Source organism: Drosophila takahashii, chromosome X (genome assembly GCF_030179915.1).
Source record: "Drosophila takahashii strain IR98-3 E-12201 chromosome X, DtakHiC1v2, whole genome shotgun sequence".
In the NCBI taxonomy this organism is placed as follows: Eukaryota; Metazoa; Arthropoda; class Insecta; order Diptera; family Drosophilidae; genus Drosophila; species Drosophila takahashii.
Window position 1 is genome coordinate 11,958,916 of NC_091683.1, and position 25,932 is coordinate 11,984,847.

Here is a 25,932-nt window from a genome sequence, read left to right on the forward strand (position 1 = left end):
CCCATCAATTGATTCAGAAAACACCTCATAAATAATTACTCTTGACGATTTCTTCGATTTATTTCGTTTAGAAAAAGCGACACACAATATTACTCTTAATTGTTTCATGGTTTCTGTTCCTTGGACTTATTTGTGCAACAATAAACAAAATATAAATATTTGATTTGGTTTTCCTTTTGCTAAAAACCACTTTTAACTATTTCTCAGCTTATGGAATTATTTTTGTTTTTAGTTTTTTTTTTGCAGTGCGCAACAACAATATTTTATTTAGTTAGAATAATTTAAGTTTTAATGTTTCTTTTTATCAGCTCAAAAGGTTTTTCAAAAACGCTCAATTAGCAGGAGAGGTAAATGGGATGGCGGGGTTCGGAATTTAAAATGGGAGAACCGGAAATAAAACCAAGGAAAAATCAGAGATTAAACGCAGAAAATCTTCTAAAATTTTTAGATTTTTATGTTGCGTTTTCTCTGCGTTTAAAAATAAAAACCCAAAAAAAACTGACAACGGCTTCTCCTTCGCTTAGATTAATAGTTACATTTGCGATTTAATTTTTTAAGTTCAGTTTTTAGTTTCTGTTTCGATTTGTTAACAATTGTTTCATCCAGTTGGAGCCAATCGGTCCATTTCTCGTTGTGCTTATTCTCCTCCTTGTTTCTCTTCTCCTGCTAATTCTTTTGATCCTTGTCTGTTGCTCCTTCTTCCGTTTTTTGAGTTGCTCCTTTACTGTTAGGTAGCGAGTTAGAGAGAGACGGCTATAGACAGCTAAAGGTACACGAGTACGAATACAATTACAGCGGTTTTACAGTTAACGGTTAGCGGTTAAACGGGTATTCCAGAATTTTCCCGATTCACGCCTTCGGGTCCTGCCCAGGACGTAAGTGTGTGTGTGTGTGTGAGCGTGAATGTTTTCGGATTTGGTTTTTTTTTATTAAAATTGTTCACTTTGTTTTGTGTTTTATTTACATATAATAATAGTTTTACTTCATTTCAGACATTTGTTGAACATCGTTATCGTTACACACACGGTGAATACACATGTGCATTTAAATATATATATACTTCATTTGTTTTTTATATATATAAAGGGTTATTATTGTAACAGTTATTAGGTATACATACGTATATAAGATCTCGGCAACATTTAACAACAATTCTCTCTTATTCGTTTTAGTTTCTGTTTCTGTTTTTGTGTGGTTTTCTTTTGTTTTGTTTTGTTTTTGCTCTGCACTCGATTTTCATTTTCTCACATTTATTGCACAATATATATTTAAATATATATAGAATTCTTTAAATAATAGTATGTTGTACTTGAAACTTGCACTAAACTATAAATTGTACAAAAAGATTTCTCAGTTTTTCGCCTTTCCCTCAACTTGTTAGCTGTTAAGTTTTCTCATATCCTCTTATTATATCAACTAAAGCATTCTACATAACACGAAATCCTCTCTCTCGCTCGATCTTCGTTTTTGGGGGCTGGCGGGATAAGTGGGCGTGGTGGTGGTGGGGCTTAAATGTATTTCGGGAACTCTGAGGTTGAACCTTACCTAAAATAAAAACACGCGCTTCTCGCACCTGATCTCCTTTTAACTTTAACTTTATAGTTTACTGATTTACCATTAGGTTAGTGCTTCTATATCCTTTCAACACACATACTTAAATAATATTAATAATAATAATAAGATACATTGAGTTGCGTGTGTTTGTTGGTTTGTGTGCGTTAAAACACCTCTTCTCTCACCTAGAAAAAAAACAAAAAAAAAAGATCCTCCCAAGGAATTCTACAACTAAATTCTCACAATATATTCTACTTATATATTTGCATAAAAAAACACCCCAGTTTCTCTAAGGATTCTTCTTTCTAATTATTATAATTATTTCTTTTTTTGGAGGCACAGCCACCATTTTGAACTTTAGGCCCTGTTCTGCTTCTTTTAGACACTTTCCCCGCTCTATTTTCGATGTTTCTCAGTTTTGGAGGGGATTATAATATTAACGATCGATCGAGAGAGAGATAGATGTGGCTATAGACGATCAATGACAACGACAACAATTGCAAGCGAGCGCCACAACAACAACAGCAACAACAATCAATTCAACTACAACAAATAACTAAATGTGCATTGAGCAGCTTGCGGCCACGCCCTCTCGCCATTCCCGCGTGCCACGCCCACAAATCCTAGCCAGCATCGCCGCCTATTTGGTTTCATCCTGATCCATCGGCTCCTCGGAATCATCGCGGGATAGAGTTCTATAGGAAAATAGATGGAAAATGATATTAATATTTATAAAATAGAAGAAATAAATCCACCAACCTGTGCATGGAAAGGCCGGCCATGGCATTGATCGTCTCGGACTCGTCGTGCTCCACCTTGAGCGTTTCCAGCGCGGACAGACCCACCGTGTGCTCCAGCATCCTGACGCAGGGCCAATGCGTTTGCTAAAAATGAGAATAATAATCAGTTGGTTAAAAAAGGTAATCCCCTACTCTATAATCTATACAAAACCCACCTGAATGGCTATCGTCTTCTGCAGCGTATTGATCGCATTCTGGCAGGGCGGTCGCTCCAGCTCGGCCTGGGCTATCGGAGCGGCCGGATCGCCGAGCAGCGCACGCACGCACTCCTGGGCGGAATCACAGATGGCGGCCAGATCGTAGCCGCCCTCGAGGGCCAGCACCACCTTGCCGTTGGCCAGCTGGAGGAGTTCGCGGGTCATGAAGCCGAAGCACGCGGGCGAGACATGGTAGCCGCCCAGCGGTGCCGGATGACCGGTGGCCGCATCAAAGCCCGAGGAGACCAGCACAATGTCCGGATTGAAGCTCCGCGCGATGGGCATCACAACGGTACGGAATGCAGCGATATACTCGGCGTCGCCCAGCGGCGGATTGAGTGCCCCGGACCATGAGATGTTCACGTTGAAGCCGAGACCGGCACCGGAGCCGCACTGAATTGGATAGAGATCGTTAAGTAAGATGGACAAGATCTTATATACACTGGTCGGCATAATTATTTTGACAGATTTTAAAGTTAAATCTACTCATATTTTGAACTATTAATAGAAACATTTTGGCACCTATAGAAAGAGCACTTCAATTCCGTTTAAATGTTGTTAACCCATTAAAAGTTGGAAACAAGTTAGAAAATTTGACAATTTATTGCGAAGGTCAAATTTTAAACTTTTTTCCTGGGGCTTAAAACAAAAATGTTTTAATGCAAAGGTTTTCCCAAATCAAAATTAATAATAACTGCAAAAAAAAAAATTTCAAAATATTTTTCCTTATATTTTTTAAGATTTTTTGAAAATAGCTAAAAATGACAATTTTAGCCGCTTTTTCCTCCTTTTCATACAAAATTTTACTGAGAAATTTTACCATTCAAAAAATCATAAAAAATACAAGGAAAAATACTTTGAAATTCTGTCAAAATAATTATGCCGACCAGTGTATATCCTATCCTCACCTCTGTGGGTCCGCCTGTGCCGGGAAAGAAGTTACCGTCATCGTGTCGATGTATGGAAAGATATAGAATGTCGGGACTTTGGTAGAATGCTTGCTGTGTGCCATTGCCATGATGCACATCCTGTCAAGGATTACAAGGATTAGTTAAAGAAATATTTAAACTATCTGAAGAGAATCCCTACCCAATCGACGATGAGGATGCGCCGCACCTCGGGCATCCGCTGGCGCAGCAGCTTGGCCGCAATGGCGATCGAGTTGAAGAAACAAAAGCCCATGGCCAGATTGGCCTCGGCATGATGTCCCGGCGGCCGGACGACGGCGAAGCCGTTCCGCAGATCCCCCTTGGCCGTTTTGAGAGCCAAATCGATCACACATCCTGCGGCCATGCGGGCAGCGGTGGCCGTATGGTGTTCATTCCACGTGGTATCCAGATCCACACCCAATCCGCCGCACGAGAGGCGCACAAAGCTCGCCGAGAGTGTGTTTTCCAGCTTGGGCCTGCTCAACTGGCACTGATTGGACCCGAAGAGCATCGCATGCGCCTCCGTGTGCACCGTCTGCAGCTCCTCCTGCGTCGCCTTGCGGGCGCGCAGTCGATCGCAGCGCTTCACCAGATCGGTCTCATTCAGGCGCGCCCAGACGCTCTGCAGCCGACCGCTGTGCTCCGGATGCTGGGCATTGTCGCCGCAAATGCACGAGTGCTTCAGCATCAGCGGATCGTAGGCCAGGCCGGTGGTGACCTTGTGGGGAGGCGAGCCACTAGAAGGAGGCTGATGAAGCTGCTGGTGATTGCGCAACTGGCTGGCATACAGGGTGCTCATCAGCTGGCGGTGCTGGCGATGCGGCAGCGAGAGGTTCACGGGCGGTATATGATCGGCCGACGATGAGGTGGCTATCGGCGCCGGCTGCTGCCCGGTGTCCGGAATCTGGCTGAGACCGTGCGGCCCCAGCGGCACCAGCGGACTGCTGAGCGTTCGCGAAAGCGGTCGCATCAGGCCCTTGGCCAGCTCCTCCTCCTGCTGGAGGAGCAACAGCTGCTCCCGCTGCTGCTGCAGATACTCCTGATCGCGCAACTTGATGCCGCCGCCGGCTATCTTGTTGGCTGCCGTCGTCGCCGCCGCCGCGCTGCTGGACGTGGAGGGCGGGGCACCGCGGTAGGCGGCCGCTGCCACCGCCGCGGCCAAGGCTTCGGGCAGATTCTGCGACGTGCTGGTGGCTATCGTGCTGGTCAGCACCGTCTTCGGCGGCTTCTTCTTGTCGGTGAGGTCCATCACCTCGGCCGCGGAGTCGTCGTCCTCCTCCTTCAGCTGCGCCTCGCGGACCACACCCACACTCACACCCACGCCAGCGGCTGCGGCGGCGGCGGCGGCTGCTCCGCTGCGGGTGAGGACGGTCTGGCGGAGCTTCTGGTTCAGCACCTGGTGCTCGTAGGCCTGCCGCTCCGCCTGGGAAAATATTTAATAATGTTATTTATAAGTAATCCTGGTTGAAAATCAACAAGAAAAGCTTATATACCCTTGCAGAGCATTCCTATTAATTTACAAATCCCAAAAATGTTATATTTCCTATTATTTCTCATTAATTTTCCGATATTTCCTATGGCAGCTATATGATATAGTAGTTCGATTTTAATAAAATTAAAATAAAAATTCGGAAATATTTAATGCAATTAAAAACCAACGAAGCAATTATTTATTTTTTATCATATTCCTATTAATTTTCCCATCCTTTCTATGGGAGCTATATGATATAGTCGTCTAATTTGATACAAAAATGGTATTTCCAAAAGAAGGAGGTTATATGCTAAAATAATTGTTTTCCTATTATATTCCTATTAATTTTTTGATACCTCCTATGGCAGCTATTTGATATAGTCGTCCGATTTTGATAACATTTAATTCGAAATGCATAGTAAGAAAAAAAAACACCCAAGATATAATATTTTAAATTTTTTCCCGATTATTCCTATAGGAGCCATATGATATAGTTGTCCGATCCGGCTCATTCCGACTTATATACTACCAGCAAAAGAAAGAAGACTTTTGGTAAACTTTTACCCCGATAGCTTTAAAACTGAGAGACTAGTTTGCGTTGAAACGGACGGACAAACGGACAGACATACGGACAAACCTCTGCAAGGGCATAACAAAGTTACCACCACTGCCATTCACCTCGCTGTTCTCGTAGTGCGTCTGGACCACATTCAGCTGGGCGGCGCCCGTGAGCATCGGATGGCCCAGGGGCAGGGGAGCCGACTGCGTCCGTCCCAGCGGCCGGTGGCCCTGCTTGTGCAGATGCACCTGCGCCACCTGGGCATCCGTGATGGGCACATTGTGCTGGTGACCATGGCCTCCGTACAGAGCGTGCGGCCCGTGGCCATGGGCCAGACCATGATGATTGCTGTGCCCATGCTGTGCACCATGGCTATTGGTCGGCGGTAGCGATCCGGCGGCTGCGGCTGCTGCTGCCGCCGCTGCTGCCACGGCGGAGATGGCATGGATATTGACGCCCGAACCCATTTGCTGCATGTAGGACGAGGACGAGGGCAGAATGGTGGAGGCGGCATGGGCCTGCGGTGGCGCCACATCGCCCACCAGCGAGGCCTGCGACGAGGAGGTCGAGGTGGCCGACGCACTGCGCACCACCGGCGACGGCTGCTGGGGCGCAATCCCGGTGGCCGGGATCATGGACATCGGTGCCGGCTGACGGCCCACAAAGGCCGCCATGCTCAGCGGATTGTAGTAGCCACCCGGTTGGCCACCGGCGGCGGCCACATGCTGATGCAGTGCGGCGAACATGGCATGGGCCTGAGCCTGGGCCGCCTGAGCAGCCTGGGCGGCCACCTGGGCCTGCGCCTGGGCAGCCACCTGGGCGTGTTGTGAATGCGCCGAGTTGGGTAAATGCGGTCGCCCCAGCGAAATATTCGGCAGCGATGGCGAGCTGAACAGCGGCAAATCGTTGATGCTGCTCCGCTGGCCCGGCTGGTACTGGCTGCCCTCCTCGTTCTCCTCCTGGATGGGCGCACTGGTCGGCGATCCGCGGCTACCGACCACGCCCACCGACAGGGCGGCCGCCGAGGGCGGGGAATTGGGTCCCGAGTCCGGTGTACTGTTGCAGTCTGTGGATTAATGATATATGGAATTATTAGGATTGAACATTATATATTTAATTTGGTAAGTTTAAAAGGCGGCGGTTAACTTGGAGTTAGTTTAACGGGAGCAGTGAAAACAACAGCGATAAACAACAAACAATTAAAACAAGAACAATTAAAATTAAATTTACAAGTCATTATTTTTATAATTTTCTATTTCAATACTTTACTTTTGAGTTTTTGTGTTGGTTTATGATAATTACTTAAAGAAACATTTTTGTTTTAAGTGGTGATATAGTAAAACTTTTATAACTCGCTGATTATTTAAGTCGAATTAGTTTTATTGAAAAGAATTCAAGAGAAATAAGGCGAGCGTTACAATCTTCTTGAAGTTATAGAACTTTAAAAAATTTTAAGATCTAATTTTTATATAATTCTGAAGTTTAGCTATGAAATATATTTTAAATAGATGTACAAAGTATTTATTAAGATTTAAGGCCCTTTTTAATAGCAATATTATCATGATATTCTCCCCCTTTTCTTCGTATATCTCCAGGTTCTGCCAGTGTGACCAGAGTTTTGATGGGACTGGATGATAGATGAGATAGTGGGATACGTACTTGTGAGAACGGAGTTCTTTTGCTGCCTGCGCTGCGCCGCCTGGAGGAGGCGTTCGTGGCGCCGGGCTCCCACCGGTCCACCGATTCGGGCCTTGCGCTCGATGACGCTCTGCTTCAGCCGGATCTTCAGCAGGTTCGGTTCGGATGCTGTTTTGGGAGCGAGCGGTTCACACATGTGTTGGGTTAGTTTGGGTGTTAAGAGCTTCGGGCTTATAAATTACAGGTAAAGGTTTTGCTAAGCTAAGCTTTTAAAACAAACTTGCAGTTAGTAAATAGCCATGCTTCTATTACTTTTCATTTATTATCTAAACCAAGTTGAATATACCACTAACAGATTCAAAATAATCATCTATCTAATATATTTAAATCAGGTTTTTTTAGAAAACGAAAATCCCTAACAAATAGATATTTATTTAAGAAAACTTGTACTTAAGTACCTGAATTTAACATAGAAACTCTTGCCTAAAACTTTCTTATTCAATCTCAATACGGAACCCATTATATCCGGATATTATCCAACGAATATTATCTAAACAACTCATCTGCTGGTAATTTAGTTACGTGCGCCCCTACAAAAAATATTCTCTTATCTGCCAATTTGTGGTTAGACAATAAATCGGAGTTATAGCAGCAGTGTGTCAGGCAGAAAAAAACGGATTTTAATACGGAACTCAGGCAAGAGCTTTGGGTGGGGTTCAAGATAGCAGAAGAATCTCGGTAAGCCCACCTGCTGACACATCGTAATACTCAAGGGCAGGCGGTTGGTTGGTTGGTTGGTTGGTTGGTTATTTCACTCACCTGTCTTCCTCAGCGGAAAATCAGATTCATATTTGAGCAGTGAGGAGGGCGGCTGAGGTATTTTGTACGGATGCGCACTGGTCACGGTTCCAGCTGGGAGGGATTCGCCCGAGGAGCTCTTCACCACGCCGCTGCAAAGGAAATACGACGCAAGGATTATTTATGGTTATCGAAGGTTTCTATTTTCTAGGAATTTGCTTAGTCTTTCTTGTGGAATTTTCCCACTTAAGTTACGATAATTGTAATTGAAGTTATTTCTTAGTAAGGCTTTTTTAACTAAATATCTATTCATATTTTACATTAAATTTAACGGAATTTTCTAGTTAGTTTATTATATAAATAAATTCAAATAGTTCAACTGCTATTCAAGAACATTTGACAAATATTTTTGTTGTATTTCTTTTTTTTAAATATTAAATATAAGATACTATTTACAATATAAGATATAGATAATTTATGGTTGATATGGTTGATATTTTTCAAGCACAACTTATCTATCTTAAATTTTTCAAACATATTTTGATTTACTCCTATTATTTTAAGTTAATTATATATTTAAATTACCGATTCCTGTAGGGCGACGTTGTCGTGCCATTTGACTGCGCCGCCTGCGACTTTCTGCTCATGATGAAGCACTGTCAAAGGAATTGGAATGTGATCAATTGGGGTCCCTTGGGATTTGGACTATCCATCCAATGGTATATCTTACGTTCAGAATCTGTTTGACCTCGGGACTGGCATTGGCGCTACAGGTCTTGTTGAGTTTCATGCCGTCCCTGCCGCGTCCCTGCTGCTGCTGTTGCTGCTGTTGGTGTTGCTGCTGCTGTTGATGTTGCTGTTGCTGCTGCTGATGTTGCTGGTGCTGCTGATGCTGATGTTGCTGCTGCTGCTGCTGGCGATGCTGCTCCTCAGCCACCGCTGCTGCTGCGGCGGCGGCTGTCACCATGCTCTCGGTTCGCAATTCCTGGAAAGCGCCATGTGAATTCACCGCAAACTGAATAATTACAATAAGTTCGAGAGAGAATCGTTTGTTTGTCTGTTGTTTCTTATCGTGATTTGGGGGGGAGTAATAGAAGTTTATGTTAAGTTCGATCCTCATTGCTGTTGCTATTAAATTAATATGTTACTTCCCGGAAATATATATTTCATAAAGAATATTAAAACTTTAAGTGCGCAAAATAGAGATCATCATTTTCTGGAACATTTAAGACCCGTGCGACACGGCTATTTAGAGTGTTAACGATGGCCTTAGTCATCGCACAAGACGCTTCCGACACTTCCGGCACGATAATATAATATATTTCATATGTATAATTTCATTTCATTCCAATTCTCTTTTACTTTGTCGTTTGTTTTTATTTTTCTTTTTCTTTTTTTTTTGCGATTTCTGTCTGTCGCCCCCACACAGCCATAGAAATGCTCGCATCATCATCATCATCATCATTATTATTATTTATAAAGACGGGCGAAAAAAAAAGAAATAAGTAGCAACAGCAACAAAAAGAATAGTTGAACATCAACTGTGCTGCATCGTCTACTCACTTGATACTTGTGCTCCAGTTGGAGTTTATGCTCCAATTCCATTTGCTTCGATTGCTCCTGAAACGTGTGGAAAAGCCGCTGCTTCTGCAATTCCTGGCTCTTCTTGAGCTGAAAAATAAATAGTAAAATTAATCAGTAAGGTAAGGTATAAGGTAAAATTTACAAAACTCATTTATTTAGAAGGAAACTGTTATTACACTTTATCAACTTGCGCTATCTTTAACACACACACAATCAATCTGAAACCAGAAATGTACACAATTGGGAATCCCAGCTCTATTTTTACCATGATTTTTCACTAGAGTGTATCTTTCTTTGAATTGCCGATTATATGTAGAATTTCGTTGATGGATCTTATTTAAGAATACCAAAATACATAGGTTGTTGGTTTAATATTAAAAAAGTTCTTGATATTTCGTCACTCACTGATCACTTTTTCAGTTTGAAGATAACAAAAGATAGTTTATCGATTGGGAATAAATCAAATTTAGACGATCGACGATAACAACCGTTCGATTTTGTTATGTTTCTCATTTTTTTTTTATTGTCTTTCTGACAAATTAAGCTTTTAAACAAAAAACCATATCGATTTTAACCCAAGATTGCCGATCACCGATAACAAATAAACCGATTATTGTTTTGGTTTTGTCTGATGTCTGATCCAAAAGTTATTTTGGTTTCTCGCCTTCCTGATCTCTAGTGGTCTTCTCGGATGTGTCATAATATTTGCATATTTCCCATGACCTTAGCTTTCCACTCTCTCCCTCGCAATCTCTACATTTTCCTCTCTACCTGCGTGTGTGTGTGTGTGTGTGAGTGTCACCCCCCACGCAGTCAAACATGCAAAAATAAACGGAAAATAAATAAATAAATAAAGCAAATGATGTTTATCTCTGGTTTTTATTTGGTTTGTCTTGTTAAAATGTGGATTTCAGGTGGAAAAAAGGTGTTCTCACTTTTCAGCTTACTTCACTCAATAAATAATCTTTGGTTTCTGCGGCCACTTTTGTTTCTTATTCTTATATTTCTTTGTTTTCTCGGTGTAGTTTTTTGTCTGTTTGCTTTCGATATTTGATTATAAACTTTTGGCCACTTTTTCATAGATTTTTTTTCTTTCGAAAAACAGCGTGTTTGGATTACGTTGAATGATGTTTTGGTTTTTAGTTTTTTTGATGTTTAGTTTTTCCTCTTATTTTTATGTATTTTTTTATTTTGTATTTTGGTGTTTGGCGCGTTCGCTTTGGCCTCCGCATTCGCTGGGAAATGAGGGAGGCGCTTTCATTTCAGTTTCACTCGGCCGACTGGCCCAACTGGCGAAAAAATCAAATATAAACACAAATTTCGAAACTGTTACGATGGGAATGGATGGCAGAGAAAGAGCGCTAGAAGAGCACCAAGCGGAAGAGCGGTGAGCAAGGGAGAAAGGAGAAAGAAGAAAGGAGGAGACAGAGGGCGACAGAGAGAGAAAACTTGGGTAGACAAATGGGCGTTTGGCTTCTTCGATTGAGAACCGTCAACGACATCATTACTCAAACATATCAACAATCGCATCTTACACGGCAAAAAAAAAATAATCTACAATACCAAATACGGATACCAAAAAATTAAATAAAATTGTAATATTTATAAAAAGTTTGAATTTTATAAATATTTTAAGAGTTTTTCTTTGTTTTCAGATTTATTTATTTATAGATTTTATTTGTCATTTAGATGAATTTTGTTTAATATTGATAAGATATTTTTCAATAAAATGGTTAAAATAAATTTAAATAAAGGAAAATTATATAATATGTTTAAATAGTTTTTTTAGTTAGTTAAATTTGGTATTCCGAAATTTTTAAAAATTTTACCATTTAGTAATGGATTGTAGAATTATAAGAACTATTATTTTTTAAGATTTTTTTATGCATATAAATTGTCGGAATTTAAATAGACAAAAATATCAAGATAGAAAAACATGCGATTGACCAAAGGTCAATTTTCACATCAGCTAAAACTAGATTTTCCCTGTAGAGAAGAAGGAGAAGAGCCTTTACCATATGCCACATCGATTCCTAGGAAACTGCAGTCGCCCACCCCCCAAATAGCCCCCACCACCCCCTGCAGCGACGCCCGCTTGCACAACATTCGCCAGTTGCTATGGCCAATGCTATAATTATAAATACCTGCGCTATGTATAATTATAGCGGGGCAAAAGACAACACACAGGCACGCCCATATAAATAGAAACAGTGCGGATCGGAGATCGGAGCGGGTTAAAAATGAAAATCGAAAAATGTAAATGTAAAATAGAATGGAAACAATGAAGTGAAATGGAAGCGGGGAAAATGCAATGTCTACCTCTATGCCCCCTGATTCAATGATCATCCAAGTGCGATGATGACAATGATTTCGGATCGAACGAGGAATTTCCGGAAATGGGATAAAAAATAGATTCATTGGAATCGCTTTAGTAATCGATCGCACAGCTCTATTGATCTATTTTTAGGCTTGTAAAAAGAAGATTGTTTTGTTTTTTAACTAGATAATTATAGTTGCAAATGATGTATAATAAAAAAAAAACACAGCAACAAAGTCATGTTTTATTGTTTAATTCTCAGATTAGGTATAAATTAAAGATACATTTTATGATTCAGAGTTATAGTTATAGAACTAGTTTGCAAAACAAAGCTTTCTAGAAAGTATCTGCATTGTATCTGGGTTCTTATAAATCTTTCTTTCCCATCGCAATCGCAATCCAATTCCAATCCCTATCCTTAGTTTCTCCTTCCCCAAATGCTAAACTATTCTTGCCTAATTTGTGTGCGAAGATCAAAGATCAATGATCATCTTCATTAAGATCTTGTCAACCCTCCCACTCCACCACCCACCTCCCACCACCCACTACACCATCAATTTTTGCTAATTTGCATTTTGCTCGTGCCACCAAAACCGAAAAAAACAAAAAAAAAAAAACGGAAAACGAAAACAGAACACAAAATGCTAACGGAAAATAGACTGAGGAATTCAATAAAACATTTTCACTGATTGGCAATTGTTCGTGTGTGCGTGATCTAACCAGCTAAGTGTGCGTGTGTGAGTGTGTGTGTGTTCTTTTTAAAAATAAAACCAGCAGAGTTTATAAAAGAACAAAAATAAATTCAAAGGAAAAACCGAAAATAACAAAAACGGCAAACGCGTTGATGAAAAACGAAGGCAGTTCAAATGGGATGAAAATGGGCGAATTACACAGAAAATAAAATATTTTGGTTGTATTTTAATTTCAACAATTCATTTTTAAATATTACAAATTTTTTTTTCAATAAATTGAATTATTTTGAAGTATGTTCTATATAATTTACTATATAATTATTTTCATAATCATGTACTTTTCTTTCGGTGTAAGGAGTGAGGCTATAGAAAAGGTGGGCGGTGGGCGGCGGGGTGTGGCAAGCAGAAAAAAACAAAAGACCACGTCGAACATAATGCTGCATATAAAACACTCTTTAACGCTAAATATAAAGATTTCAAACGAAAACAAAACAAAAGAAATGCGACGAGAAAAAAAACACACAAATTACGACAAAAATAAGAAGGCAAACTGCAGCCAAAAATCGAGGCATAAATAAATCCCCAAGACTATAAATTGAATGCAAGCAGTACCAGAAATACGAAGAAGAAGAAGCTGCTGCTGTCCTCAAGGAACAGAGAGAGGGAGGGGGTGGGGGGCGTGGCAGGGGCGGAGGTGCAGAGGGGGTCGAGCAGGTGGGCTGCTGCTGCACATGCACATGCTGGCCATCATGCCCGGCTACAGTGGGCACAAGTCGGTGAGAGACGAAGCAAGTGCCAACGAATTCGGTGCGGTACAGTACGCCCCCGCTAACAGCTACATAAAGATTATTTTTGATATTATCGAAATACTAAAATTTCAGTAAAAATAGGCTGTGATAGATTTCCCAAATAACATAATAAAACAAATTTTTTTTTCAATTTTCCTCTACAATTTAAAACATTTACACTACTCACTCTCATGTCTGATTTACCATTATGACATATTTTTAATTAATACCTATCCTAACTGTAATATATTAATTTAATTTATAATATTATCCTATACTTTTTATTACCACCAACTTATTTCCAATAAATGTATTATACAAAATTTTTTCAATATTTTCAAAACTATTTTAGTCCATTGTAGGCAGTGATATCTGTATATCCTCTGCACTCGCATCTTCGCACCAACATTTCTCGCTCGCTGTGCGGCTCTCGGCTCTCTTGACTCGGTTTCTGTCTATTTTTAGAGGATTTTATTTAAAAAATGCGCAAAAACTCATACATATTTTCGTAGTGAAAACAATAAATATAGAATCATTAAGTTGTACACGCGTTTAAATTTAGACTCCCAACAAGAGGAGCAGCATCGCATCGGCACACACACATACCTACGTATATATACACACACGCAGCCCAAGAGCCAGGCGAATAAAGTATAAATAAAGCGGAAAACGAAAAAGCCCAACAAAAATGAAACAACAACAAGGGAAATGTGAAAAAGCCAGCTGGAGAAACTGGTCAAAATAAATGGTGGATTATGGCCAAAAAAAAGTATCTTATAAGAATCCTTTTTTACTACATTAAATAGGATATGAGATTTTTAGAGATTAAAATTACCCCTATAATTGTTCCTAATTTACTATTATATTTTTCTAGATATTTTTTTTTCACAATATAATGACAAAAGCCCAAAAACCATAGCTCAAATCACACAAAAGTAAATAAATTCGATGACGATTATGGTGACGACATGATTTATATTTAAATTAACTCACACCGAGAGCTGCGACTGCTATTTGAACTTTAAAAAGTAATAAAACTTTGATAAGCATGTCCATGGAGACTCGGGTTTACTAAAGTCTATTTTAAGATTTAGGGTCTAGCATTTGTAATGACTTAATTTATATTTGAAACTCGTTATTATGACGAAACCCGTTTTAAATAACCTTTTAGTTGTCTGATATATCTGATATTATCACGAAAACCTCCCGAAATCAAACGACTATTTCATCACTGAACGTTAAGATCGATTCCTATCGTTAATCGGAAATCGGGGGAAGGGGGTTTTCGGGTTTGGGAACACTCACCTCCATGATCTGCTGATCGATATCCACCGCTGGATGGGGCTTGAAGTCCAATGTCAGAGTGCCCGGCGTTATGTGCAGCAATCGCTCATCGCTTCCGGCTTCTGATGGCAGATCTGCGAATTGACAATGTAAACACACAACTGAGCGAGCGAAATTGAAACGTTTCGGAGAGGGATTGGTGTATATTTTATATTGTACACATATAAATATACATATATGCATGTATACATATATGGGTAGAGACTCTATCTGGATCTGGAGGAGGTGTGACTCGCTCTCCGGACCGATTATGTAGATAAGGCCGCGCTTATCAGACGCTTTTAAAAATAAATCTAAAACGTATTTTGTCGACGCGTTGGACCCTCGATGGTTGGTATGTGTGTTTGTAAGTGTGTGTGGTTACACCGGAAAAACGAAAAATAAATAAATATTTTACTTATATTTCAAAATATGAATTAAATTGTATTTTGTTTCGAAAATACACCTGACTATTTAAGAAAAAAATAATTGAACTCGAAATAAACGGTTTGAGAGCGACTTGTTCTTTTGGATTTTTATCAGTGTATGACTATTTTTAGTAACCTTGTGCAGTACAAGTTAACAGCGATTACAACGATTTCCTCTCGACTTTTGCTTTAGCTTCTTCTTCTTCTTCTTCTTATTTTGTCGCACGTGACGCCCAAGCAACTTTTATTTCTCTCCCTCTCTTTGGCACCGCTCAAATAATTTGATTTGCTGCCAACGAAAAATGGTGAAACAAAAATCGAAAAAATCGGGATAAATCGGTTGGAAAATATTTCATTGATAAACATTGGCTGAGCAGAGAAGAGAAAGAGAGAGCTTTCTTTTCTTTCTTTCACTGGACTAATTGCGCGCCAATAAGAATGTCGAGATGACTAACCAAAAAGTCCAATTAGTAATGATTTCTTCTCCCTCTCTCTCTCTCGCTCTGTCTGCCTCTCTTTTTCTGTCAAGTGCTGATCTAATCAACAAAGTCGAGTTTTTTGGTCTAGAAATTTATTCTAATTGAATATTGGGCTGTTATGTGGCAGTGCTATAAATAGAGCAAAAAAGAGCAAAGCCCAAAAGCAGCAACAAAACAAAAGCACAAACGCATGTGCATAAGCTACAATTAAATTCATATTAATAGAAATTTACTCGTTTTTTGTTATAAAAAAAAACTATGTAAATCCTATTTAGTTTAAATATTTTTTAGATTCTGGATAACTTTTTTTCTACAACTTTTTGTCAAATTTCTACCTATTTTATTGGCAACATCTTGAATAGTACACTTTAATACCCTAACTTTATTTCGATTTTGGAGCTTTCGCTTTGGCACTATTACTTTGACCGCAGCTGTGGGTGGGGGCTGTCTACAAGTGTGTGTGCCGGTGCATACATATCTAACTGAACAGGCCGTGACCTGCTGCGCTGCTTGCCGCTCTGCTTTGCCGTTCTATTTTTAGCCGCATTTATAAATCGTGCATGGCTTTGGGGAGTATATTTAGAAGTGGCAGCACACAGATAGTACAACAACAGACCCAACTGCAGCAACAACAGTGCATATTGCACAAAAGCACAGAAAAAAAACACGATATAAAATACAAAGGAAAGCGTACACACAACGACACCTGCATATACATAAGTACATTTAAGTAGTGTTGTGTAAACTTAAAATGTGAAGACAAAATCCAAATTAAAATTTCATGCAAAATGCAATGGAATATGTAGAGCAAAGGCGAATTTGTAATACCCTTTCATTTACTAAAAATAATTTTTGGTTGAGAAATATACACCTTGTAGGGTTTAAACATGTTTATAAATTTAAAAAGTTATTTTCTGTTCTTTTAATCGTAGGGTATGCCGAAGTCTATAAGCTTATCCAAAAAGATGATAAGGGAAGAAAGAGAGGCACTGCGAGAGTGCAATTACAGGTGCAGTGAGTGGGAGAGCGATATTAAGAGAGAGGGAGAGTGGCTTGCAATCAGCTGTTCTTATTTTTTTTTGGCAATGCTGTTTTAAATAAAAGTAAATGCGTAGCAGGCTCTCTCTTTCGCTCTCCTAACCCACAACTCCACCCACTGGGGCTTTTTCTTCCAACTTCAAGGTCAATTTGTGTGTTGACATAGAAACCAGGCAACCAAATGGCACAACAAAAAAAAAGAAGCACGTGTGTGTGTGTGGTCGCAGAAGAAAAAAAAAACAAAAACAAAAAAAACGGTATACAATTTTATGAGAAGAACGCTGCTGTCATTGAAATTGAAATTGAAATTCAATTGGAAATTGATACGACAACAACAGAGAGTGAGAGCGAGAGAGCAGCTTGATATAGTCCCCCACACCTCCCACACCCCACCTTCCCCACCACTGCTCTATCTCTCTCTCTCGCTCTCTTTTCTTCCTTCCTCAATAAGTTTGTTTTGAGTGATAGCAAGGTTTCCATGTGTAGGTGTGTGTGCATTTGTATGCGTATTGTGTGGGTAAATTTCCAGCGCGCGCATTCTAAAAATAGAAACAACAACAGCTAAACTTTTGGGCCAGGCCAAAAAAAAAAAAACAAAAAAAATGCGAACGTGTTCCTTGTTGTTGGTGCTTTTTTGTTGTTTCGTATTTTTTAAAGTTCTAGGCCATAAAACTCAACCAAAAAAAAAAAAACCCCAAATATAAAAACACCCCGATTTTGCAGGCTTACCTTGACAAACGGAAAACCAACAATAACAATGATAACTAGAGTAGTTATTCGACTTTCATCTATCGGTTATAATGATCGTTAGATTTCTGGCATGATGTTTTACCCAATAAACCCAAGTCGAAATCCCGCTTTTAAAACATTGATGTATTATAGTTTTTAAACCGAAGGTTCTTGGCTTCAAAATTTCAGATAAGATCCATAATAACAATAATAATTTGATATGTTTAAAAACAAATGATTTGATACCAGAGATCCTAACACATTCAAATTATTTGATTTAATTCCGAAAATGACTCATCTAATTTGTGGCAAAATGCAGAACCATACTCTTTGGTGGATAAATGAAATGAATAAATAAACGCAGCGACGACGCCGCTTTCGATATGATTACCCCACGGTGAGGACAGTGGCGTGGCGGGGTTTTCTGGGAGGGGTTCGGGTTCGGGTTCGGGTCCGGGATTCCAAGGGCGATACATAAGCCCTAACGAATTTATATAACAGCTCAAACACACAGAGAAACAGGGCACAAACAGCGAGGCAAGTTTTATTCTTGGAATGCCATTACAATAAATGCTCCACTGGCACTGGAGAAAACAAAATAAGTGGGGTTTTCTTTTTGGCGGGAGGTTAGGGTTTGGATGGGTTCGGGTGGTTCGGGGGATTCGGGGGATACGACCTTCTTGCAGGTGCTGCGTGTTTCACAATAGAACACAAAAACACACAACAAAAGTAACAACAGAAAAAGGAAAAACTTTTCACTTATTGCGTCTTAGACAATCAATTTTGCCCCACATGGGGATGGATGCGATGTGAGTGTGCTTTAAATGCAAAGCTGGGCAATTAATTTCTATATATAAGTATTCCCCAAAATGTTCATTCCCGAAAGAATGCCAACACAATACGGAAATATTTTAATAACACTGTGCAGCATTTTTAGTGCTTTTTAAATTTACCCCGATGGATGCTATATTTTTGGATTCGTTACGAATTCCCAGGATAAACTGCGTTTTCAAAAAAGTTCCCCGACGCAAGGATTCTTAGCAAAAGGACCTCAAAGTTCGAAAAATGCAGAAATTGGCCAACTTTCCGGAGCTCTCAGAGGCAAACGGATTCATGGATTGATTCGATGCTAAAGTTTTTTAAAAGATACCTTCTTTATCTTTCAAACCCCATACTTAGAATATTTTTAGAATTTTTTTTAAGGCAGAAATAGATTTCAGAAAACATAGTCAAAAAACTTAAAAACATACAGCTGCGGTCAAAATAGTAGTAGTGTTGCCGCCCTGTGTTTTTAAAAGTTTGTTGTTGTAATTCATCTTCTTCTGGTGATATTGTATTGATTATAATTGTACTATTAGACTAATTGGATAAGAAAAGTGACAACAAAAAACTTTTAAAAACACATGACGGCAACACTACTACTATTTTGACCGCAGCTGTATACTTTTATGTTTTTTGACTATGTTTTCTAAAACTTGTTTCTCCCTTAATAAAAATCCTATAATTATTCTAAGTATGGGGTTTGAAAGATAAAGAGTGTATCTTTTATAAAACTTTAGCATCTAACCAAACCATGAATCCGTTTGCCTCTGAGAGCTTTGGAAAGTTGGCCAATTTCGGAATTTTTCGAACTTTGAGGTCCTTTTGCTAAGAATCCTTGCGTCGGGGAACTTTTTGGAAAACGCAGTTTAACTTTGGAATTCGTAACAAATCCAAAAATATAGTATCCATCGAGGTAAATTTTTGATGCTGCATAGTGTAATTATTGTAATCAAAGGAAATATAAATAGAAATATCTAAGTAAACTGCGGATATTATAAAGCTCATTATTCAAAATTATCAGTGTAACCTTAAAGTGCTTTTGAAAGGTAATGGGTTTACAGGTCGTTTAGGTTTATGAAAGTTTTTACAGGTAAACTTGGCGAATAGCAAACGTTAACAAGAATTATTTGTTAGCTAACTTTAGACTTAATTATTGATGGTTTTACAGTTTTTATACCCGTTACTCGTAGAGTAAAAGGGTATATTAGATTCGTGCAAAAGTATGTAACAGGTAGAAGGAAGCGTTTCCGACCCTATAAACTATATATATTCTTGATCAGGATCACTAGCCGAGTCGATCTAGCCATGTCCGTCTGTCCGTCTGTCCGTCTGTCCGTCTGTCTGTCTGTATGAACGCTGAGATCTCGGAAACTACAAAAGCTAGAAGGTTGAGATTTTCCACGCATATTCTTGGGCTTCCTACGCAGCGCAAGTTTATTTTAGCCGAGTGCCACGCCCCCTCTAACGCCCACAATCGCCCACTAACGATTTTAAAATGTGTCTGGCGCCCACACCTTTTAAGATTTCCGAGAAGTATAAATGCAATTTTGTCGTGCATATTTATACCTATCGAAATGTAGAAGACATTTTTCAAATCGGACCATTCATTAAAAAGTTATACGCAATCAAAATTTCTATATCTATCTCCCTCGCACTCCCTTTAGCTGAGTTACGATTATTAGTCGGGACACCAACCCGACTAGTGAGTGACGGGTATTAGATAGTCGGGACACGAACCCGACTATAGCGTTCTCCCTTGTTTTTTTAATGACAAAGACCTTGAAACAAGGACACCCTAATTTTGTAATTATCCAGGGGACATATTCAGTTGGAAATAAGTGGATAATGGATAATGCTAATCATCATTGGAGGGGGATTAATTATTTAGTTGGTTATTATCGAACAGAGGGGCAAAACCCATGATTACAAATTCACCACGTTTCTGTTTTTGTTTCCCAACCAACAAGAAGTCCTTGAACGAAGGTAAAAGCTAATTTTAAATCAACCCTTGACATTGCGAAATTTGCATGGCCCACACATATCCAGCCGAATAAGTGGATTATAATAGCTATTATCCAGGGCAGGGCAAAACTTTCTGATTATTAATTCAGCGTTTTTTTTTTTTTTGATTTGAAAATGTAATTTTTCGTGAATTTCTAATGCCCTATCGATGATGGCCATCTGGACTTTCGCTCCAGAATATTCCCAAGCAATTAGACGGAGAGATCCTGGGAAACGGAGGAGCCATTGGAAAATGGTTGTGAGTCCCCGGAATCCCCTGAAATCTCCGGACGCGTCGGTGGATTGCACGTGGCAAACGGAAAACGGAAAACAGAAAAATGGGGAGTGGGAAGTGGGGCGAAATATGGAAAGACGTGGCCCGGGTCTCTGGGTTTCATGGGCTTTACAGGTCTCCGGGTCCGGTCGTCAGTCAACAATCCACACACACACACACACACACTCACACACAATACACATTTACACCATCCATTTGAAAGGCAAGTAAATTTTGTTGCTGTTGCTTTTGTGTCTAAAAATAGACGAAAATCGATAAACGAATGTTTTTCTTTTTGGTTGCAAACAAACAGACGGAGAGCAAAAACGAGAACGAGAATCGGGGAGCGAGAGAGCTGAGCACGAAGCGAAGATTACGGGGCTCCGTCTCCAAAAGCGTCTCCTCCACCACCCATCCTCCCTTCCCATTCCCATTCCCATCCCATCCCACCATCCACTGCCATTTTCTCGCTTTTCTCGCCTTCTCGCCACCCATTTTCCAGCCCATCCACGTGCTTGGCATTGGCAGTGGTTTCGATGGATGGCCAAAAGGAAAAGCGTCCAAGATTAATGGTGTGCAGTTAGCTATTTTTTGGACAAAAAAAACCGAGTTCAAAACCTTAAAAAAAAAACTTTAGTTTACGATTGATTTTTGGGTCTACTATGGGTTTATTATATGTCCATATCTAAGGAACTAAAATCCATAACTTAAAAAAAAAAGTTGTAATTTTTGTTTACCTGCATTTTATTTCATCAATATAAAACATTGAAAAGTTTTTTTTGTAGGTTAAATATAAATAATTAATTTAGCTTTTAGAAAACTAAAATCTTAGATTTTTATCATACTAAACTAAATCTGTAGCTAAGTGAAAGATTATTTGTAGATATAGTTTAACAATAATATTAATATCATTTTTATTAGTAATTACTAAACTGCAATGTGAGAAACCCGACAACACTGGTCAGAACCCAAGACCAACCACCCAAGTATGATTCCCCATCACTATTACCACCCCCTTCCCCGCCCATCCTATATCTATTCCGTTTGCCGCGAAAGAGACGACCCGACCATGGACAATGTTCTTGTTGTTGCTCTCGGCCTGCCCGGGACAAAAAAGTTAGTAGATCCCACTGTACACCATCCCAGCAAGCAACCAACCAACCCACCCCCTTTCAACCCAGCCGAGAGGAGCAACAAACGCACAGTGGTTCAAGCTGTGCAAATATTTAACTGATTTGATTGACAGCTGGCAAAGAAGTTGCTCTGGCGAAACGGAAAGTACGTAGTATTCCTCACCATTTGTATCCACCATCTGTCACACATAAAGTTACGTACAATGGAAATTGCAAGTTGGTTACTTAGGGAATAGTTTTGGCCATTGTTTTCGAACTAAATAGGTCTCTTAAACATTTGCCTACATTCTCGCTGAAAGGCTGAATGGCTTAATTCAATAAAAATAGTTCGGAGAGAACCAATAATGCTTCTTGGAAGGCAAAATGTGCCAAAGTTGATTAAGTTGGCTCTTTATATAACTTAAAGATTTATTTAACATTTATAAGGCATTCAGCAAAGACTTGTTGATATGGTTATTTTTTTTTTCGTACCCATATGGTTAAGTTCTAATCTTGATATTGTATCTTTTTAAATTATCGTAAAACTTATTATATAAACAGTTTTTTGCTCTGAAAGCCCTCAACCCTTTTTTTCTGCCTTATAATTCCCAACCAGTCCCGTTATTCTCTAAATTTTTTAGTGTGACCAGCATCGGTAATGGCTAGCACATTATTCTACCTTATAATTCCCAACCAGTTGGCGCAGAGCTTTTAATCCCGTTACTTGCCAACCTCGGACCAATGTGCATCATCCATTGACAGCGCAGTTCTGGCCCGCTTTTGTGTATGTGCTTATTACAGTTATTTTTGGAAGGCAACACACACTAGCACACCAAACACACACCCACTCAGACTGTGTAAGCTTTTGTTTGAGCATGTATGTGTGAGCGGTCTGTGTACAATGTACATTTTGAGTTATGTATTCCGAATGTTGTTAATGCTATAGCTATATGCAGGTTACATACTATAGCTATATGCCAACAATCGAGGATATAATATAATAACCACCGAATACTGCCCTAAACTAAAACCCAATACAAAATACATATCTATGGGATAGGGGATTTGGATTTAGCAGGGTCCTTCGTTCCCACTTACCGTGTATTGGTATTCTATCGTCGGGACTAGACATTTTGCATATGGAATTGGGGGAGGGCGGAACCTGCAACAAATCAGAAAATCAAATTAAACAATATGCCAAAAAAATTAAGTTAAACATTTTTACAAGGGATTTGCTCTTTTTTAATTGGTTTTGCTTTATTATCTAGGAAACGGATCTATAACCACTGCAATTCAATAATGATTGATTATATTAAACATTTTATTGTCCACAAAATAAACAAAAGGATTTAAAGTACCCTTTAGAAATATTTTCTTCTTTTTAAATAAAAGATTAAATCTATCTGAACTTTACGATTCTGAGTCATTCTGTGAAAAATCTTTACCCATGGGAAATGCCGACACTTCCTCAAGCAAACACAAATAACAGATTTCATATATTTGTGTGCATAATTTTAAATATGAATGATTCCGCCAGACCACAAAACAAAAATTTCATTCAAAATAAGTTCCCAGAAACCGATAAACATGGAAAAATAAAGCGAAAAACAAGTGCCTGATAAGGCAAGAATTTTTGGAAAATTTTTGTTGTCATTTTCGGAACTCCGATAATGATATGCAAAAATAAACTCTTGTTTGTTTCTCTTCTCTTTTTTTTTTTGATTTGTTTACAGTCGAGAGCACTTGATAGGGGAATTTTTACTGATCGGAAATAATTTAAATGTTCGCCACAGGTGCGCCTTTTTGGGGGCGTGGTTGAAATAAAAAAAAACGATAACGAGTTGCCCTATTGACCTTCACAAAACAACACACATACATATGTGACGCACAAAACAATTTCCGTTCACTAATTACACGAGCAAATAGAACATAAACGACCAACAACCAGAAACCCAAATGGAAGAAATTGCATTGTAAATAAATTACGAAAAAACGATTTTATTCATAAAGAATTTAATCAAGGTCACACTGGCCAAAAGTCAAATTTCGTCGGGATTTCCAAATAATAATAATTTATTAATAAAAATGTTAAGTAGTTTTAATTGGCAGAAAACATTAAGTATGATTACTCAAACAAGCAAAAGCAAGGTCACACTGGAAATAAAGTCAAAAAATTCAATCTCGAGGCCACACTGTAGCTTAAAAGGGAATTTTAGTTACGGACAAGAAAATCCTTCCCTTAAACTATGAATCATAACAAATAGAAATACAAAACAATTACTTGTAGGTCTGAGGTTTTCTTGGGCATTTCCCTATTTGAGGCAATGTATGCTATAATGAATGTGTAAAAAACGAAATACTATTATGCGAATACAAATTAAGCTGCTTTACCATGGGCTTTCCATTTTAATTTAATTGAGAAGAAAATGTGAAAACTTTCCTCAGCTTTAATTTTTTGATACAAAATAAACAAATTAATCCGAGGGGCGGAGAGGGTCTAGAAGAGCTCTAAGTTGGCAGCCTCTATTTATCGTAGCGAGTCATATTAATTATAGTCATCAGTGGGTTGCATTGTGAGCTAGAAAATGCGTGTTTTTCACTGGGACGACGGAAGCAAACACAAATTACGTTGTAAAATAGGTTAAAACATAAATAAATAGGGGAAAAAAGTATTGATAAGTAATAAATAACCCAGTAAAATGATTTACGATCCTGGCTTCAGGTGACCAGTTACAGCGCTCTTATAATTCCCAAAAGGTTGCCTTTGCAACTGACCTATTTTCAATTGAATTGACCATGCGTACAGTGGGATAAAAAGCGAGTATTTTAGACATCTAAAAAAAGTAAGGTTTATTAAAATAAAATGGTTTAGAATTTAGTTCTTTAAAGTCTAAGAATCGCTTTTAGAAAACTACTAAATTTATTTGAATTAATTTCTTTTGCCATTTAAATTGAAAGGGTTTAGGAATTCCACTTAATGGGTGACCACTGTAGTTTATTCAATGGATAAAAAGGGGTAGGGTGAGAAGAGAGGGGGGCGAAGAGAGATCCCGCAGAAGAATGAGAAGTTCGGCTCAAAGCGAACAGAACAACAACAACAACAACAAAAGATCCGCAAATTCCATTCTCGTTGCTTTGTTGTTGTTACTGTTTTATTTTTTTCTGGCATCATGTTGATAACCAAGAAAAGAGAAGAAGAAGAGGAGGAGGAGAGCGAGAGAGAAGAGCAGAAGAAGCGAGCACAACATATAAAATAAACCAGTTCAATGCGCTTTGCGGTGGAGCTGGCTTTTATTATTTATTTTTCCTTTTTTTCTGTTTTTTTTTTTTGGGTGGCAGCCACATTTACAGCAACTTTACTAAGTGAACAAAATCAAATCATCAAATGCAGAGAGGGAGAGGGAAGGCAATAAAACGAGAGCGGTAGAGGTGGAGGGGGCGGGGGGAGAGCGAGAGCACTTCATTTAGCACGCACACACTTGTTACATAAATAACGGCGAATCGAGTGAGAAGCAAAAGAGACGAAAAAGAAGTCTGGCTGATCTAATAAGAATATGCTGTGTCTCTATTAAGAATACACGGGGCGAGGGCAAACAAACAAACAAACATAAATACCTCTTCCAAGTGGTGCAAACTGCTTGCTGCTGCTTTTGTTGTAGTTTGTATTGTCGCTTTTCCAACTTGTTCCACAAAATGCGAAAAATGATTAACGAAAATATAAAATAAATATAAATAACGCACGCTCTCTCACTCGGCGCGCGTGTGTGTGTGTGTTTGCTGTATATATATGTATACGTTGAATTCACGACTTTTTTAAGTTAATTTTTGTGTTGTTGCTGCTGCTGCCGTTTTTGTAGACGTATTTTTTGCGCTCTTTTTTCGCCTTTTTGCTTTTCTCTTTCGTTACTTGTTGTTGCTTTTGTTATTTTTGTCACTTCACAAGCAGTTTTCGCAGTTTCTTTTTCTGCTTTTGCCTCTTCTCCTCATCATCGCTCATTCTCTTTTGCTTGTTGATTCGCCCACAATTTGTACGTTTTTTTTCTTTCGTCGTTTCTGCACGCGCACGCACTTTTTGTTGTTGTTGTTTTGATATTTTACAAAAAAATTGAATATTCGCCGTGGAAAAACAGAAAAAAAAACAAGAAAATATTCTTTTCGAATTTTCGGGTTTTTTTTTAGTGGGGGAAAAACGCGCGATCTGCGGTTGGACTGGCTGGAAGCGAAAAATACAAATTTCTATGTTCCGAATCCGAAGCGACGATTATTTGATTATTTTATTAAAATAAAGACAAATATTGGTGTGGCCAGGCGGGAAGTGTGGCCGCAGAAAAACCACGGGAAATCTGGTTTTAGTAGATTTTTGTTTAGTAAATAAATACTAAAAATGATAAACTTTTTA

The 25,932-nt window shown here is 39.1% G+C and overlaps 1 protein-coding gene across 5 annotated transcripts; it reads right to left on the reverse strand.

Annotated features, from left to right (window-relative positions):
* Nucleotides 1–35: 35 nt before the first annotated feature.
* Nucleotides 36–25,843, reverse strand: HDAC4 (histone deacetylase 4). Of its 5 annotated transcripts, none has more exons than XM_017159708.3 (14): nt 25,149–25,843; nt 22,632–22,695; nt 14,633–14,745; nt 9,510–9,617; nt 8,677–8,931; nt 8,532–8,602; nt 7,968–8,098; nt 7,170–7,316; nt 5,630–6,576; nt 3,641–4,903; nt 3,460–3,579; nt 2,510–2,944; nt 2,314–2,438; nt 36–2,249 (listed from the first exon to the last, which is right to left on the reverse strand). In XM_017159708.3, the coding sequence occupies exons 2-14, from the start codon at nt 22,663–22,665 to the stop codon at nt 2,195–2,197; spliced, it is 3,804 nt and encodes a 1,267-aa protein (XP_017015197.2). In that variant the 5' UTR covers nt 22,666–22,695; nt 25,149–25,843; the 3' UTR covers nt 36–2,194. The 5 variants fall into 5 exon arrangements, with proteins under 5 accessions (XP_017015197.2, XP_017015195.2, XP_017015198.2 ...); XM_017159706.3 differs by having other exon boundaries at nt 8,677–8,961; nt 25,149–25,842; XM_017159709.3 differs by lacking the exon at nt 22,632–22,695 and having other exon boundaries at nt 8,677–8,961.
* Between the last annotated feature and the right edge of the window lie 89 nt (nt 25,844–25,932).

Bases quoted from the DNA above. Each gene is read 5' to 3' on its own strand.
- HDAC4 (XM_017159706.3), bottom strand. From the start codon at position 22,665: ATGTCTAGTCCCGACGATAGAATACCAATACACG. The intron at 14,746-22,631 runs GTAAGTGGGAAC...GTCAATTCGCAG, and splicing joins CGATAGAATACCAATACACG to ATCTGCCATCAGAAGCCGGA. The intron at 2,945-3,459 runs GTGAGGATAGGA...TATCCAATTCAG, and splicing joins GCACAGGCGGACCCACAGAG to TGCGGCTCCGGTGCCGGTCT.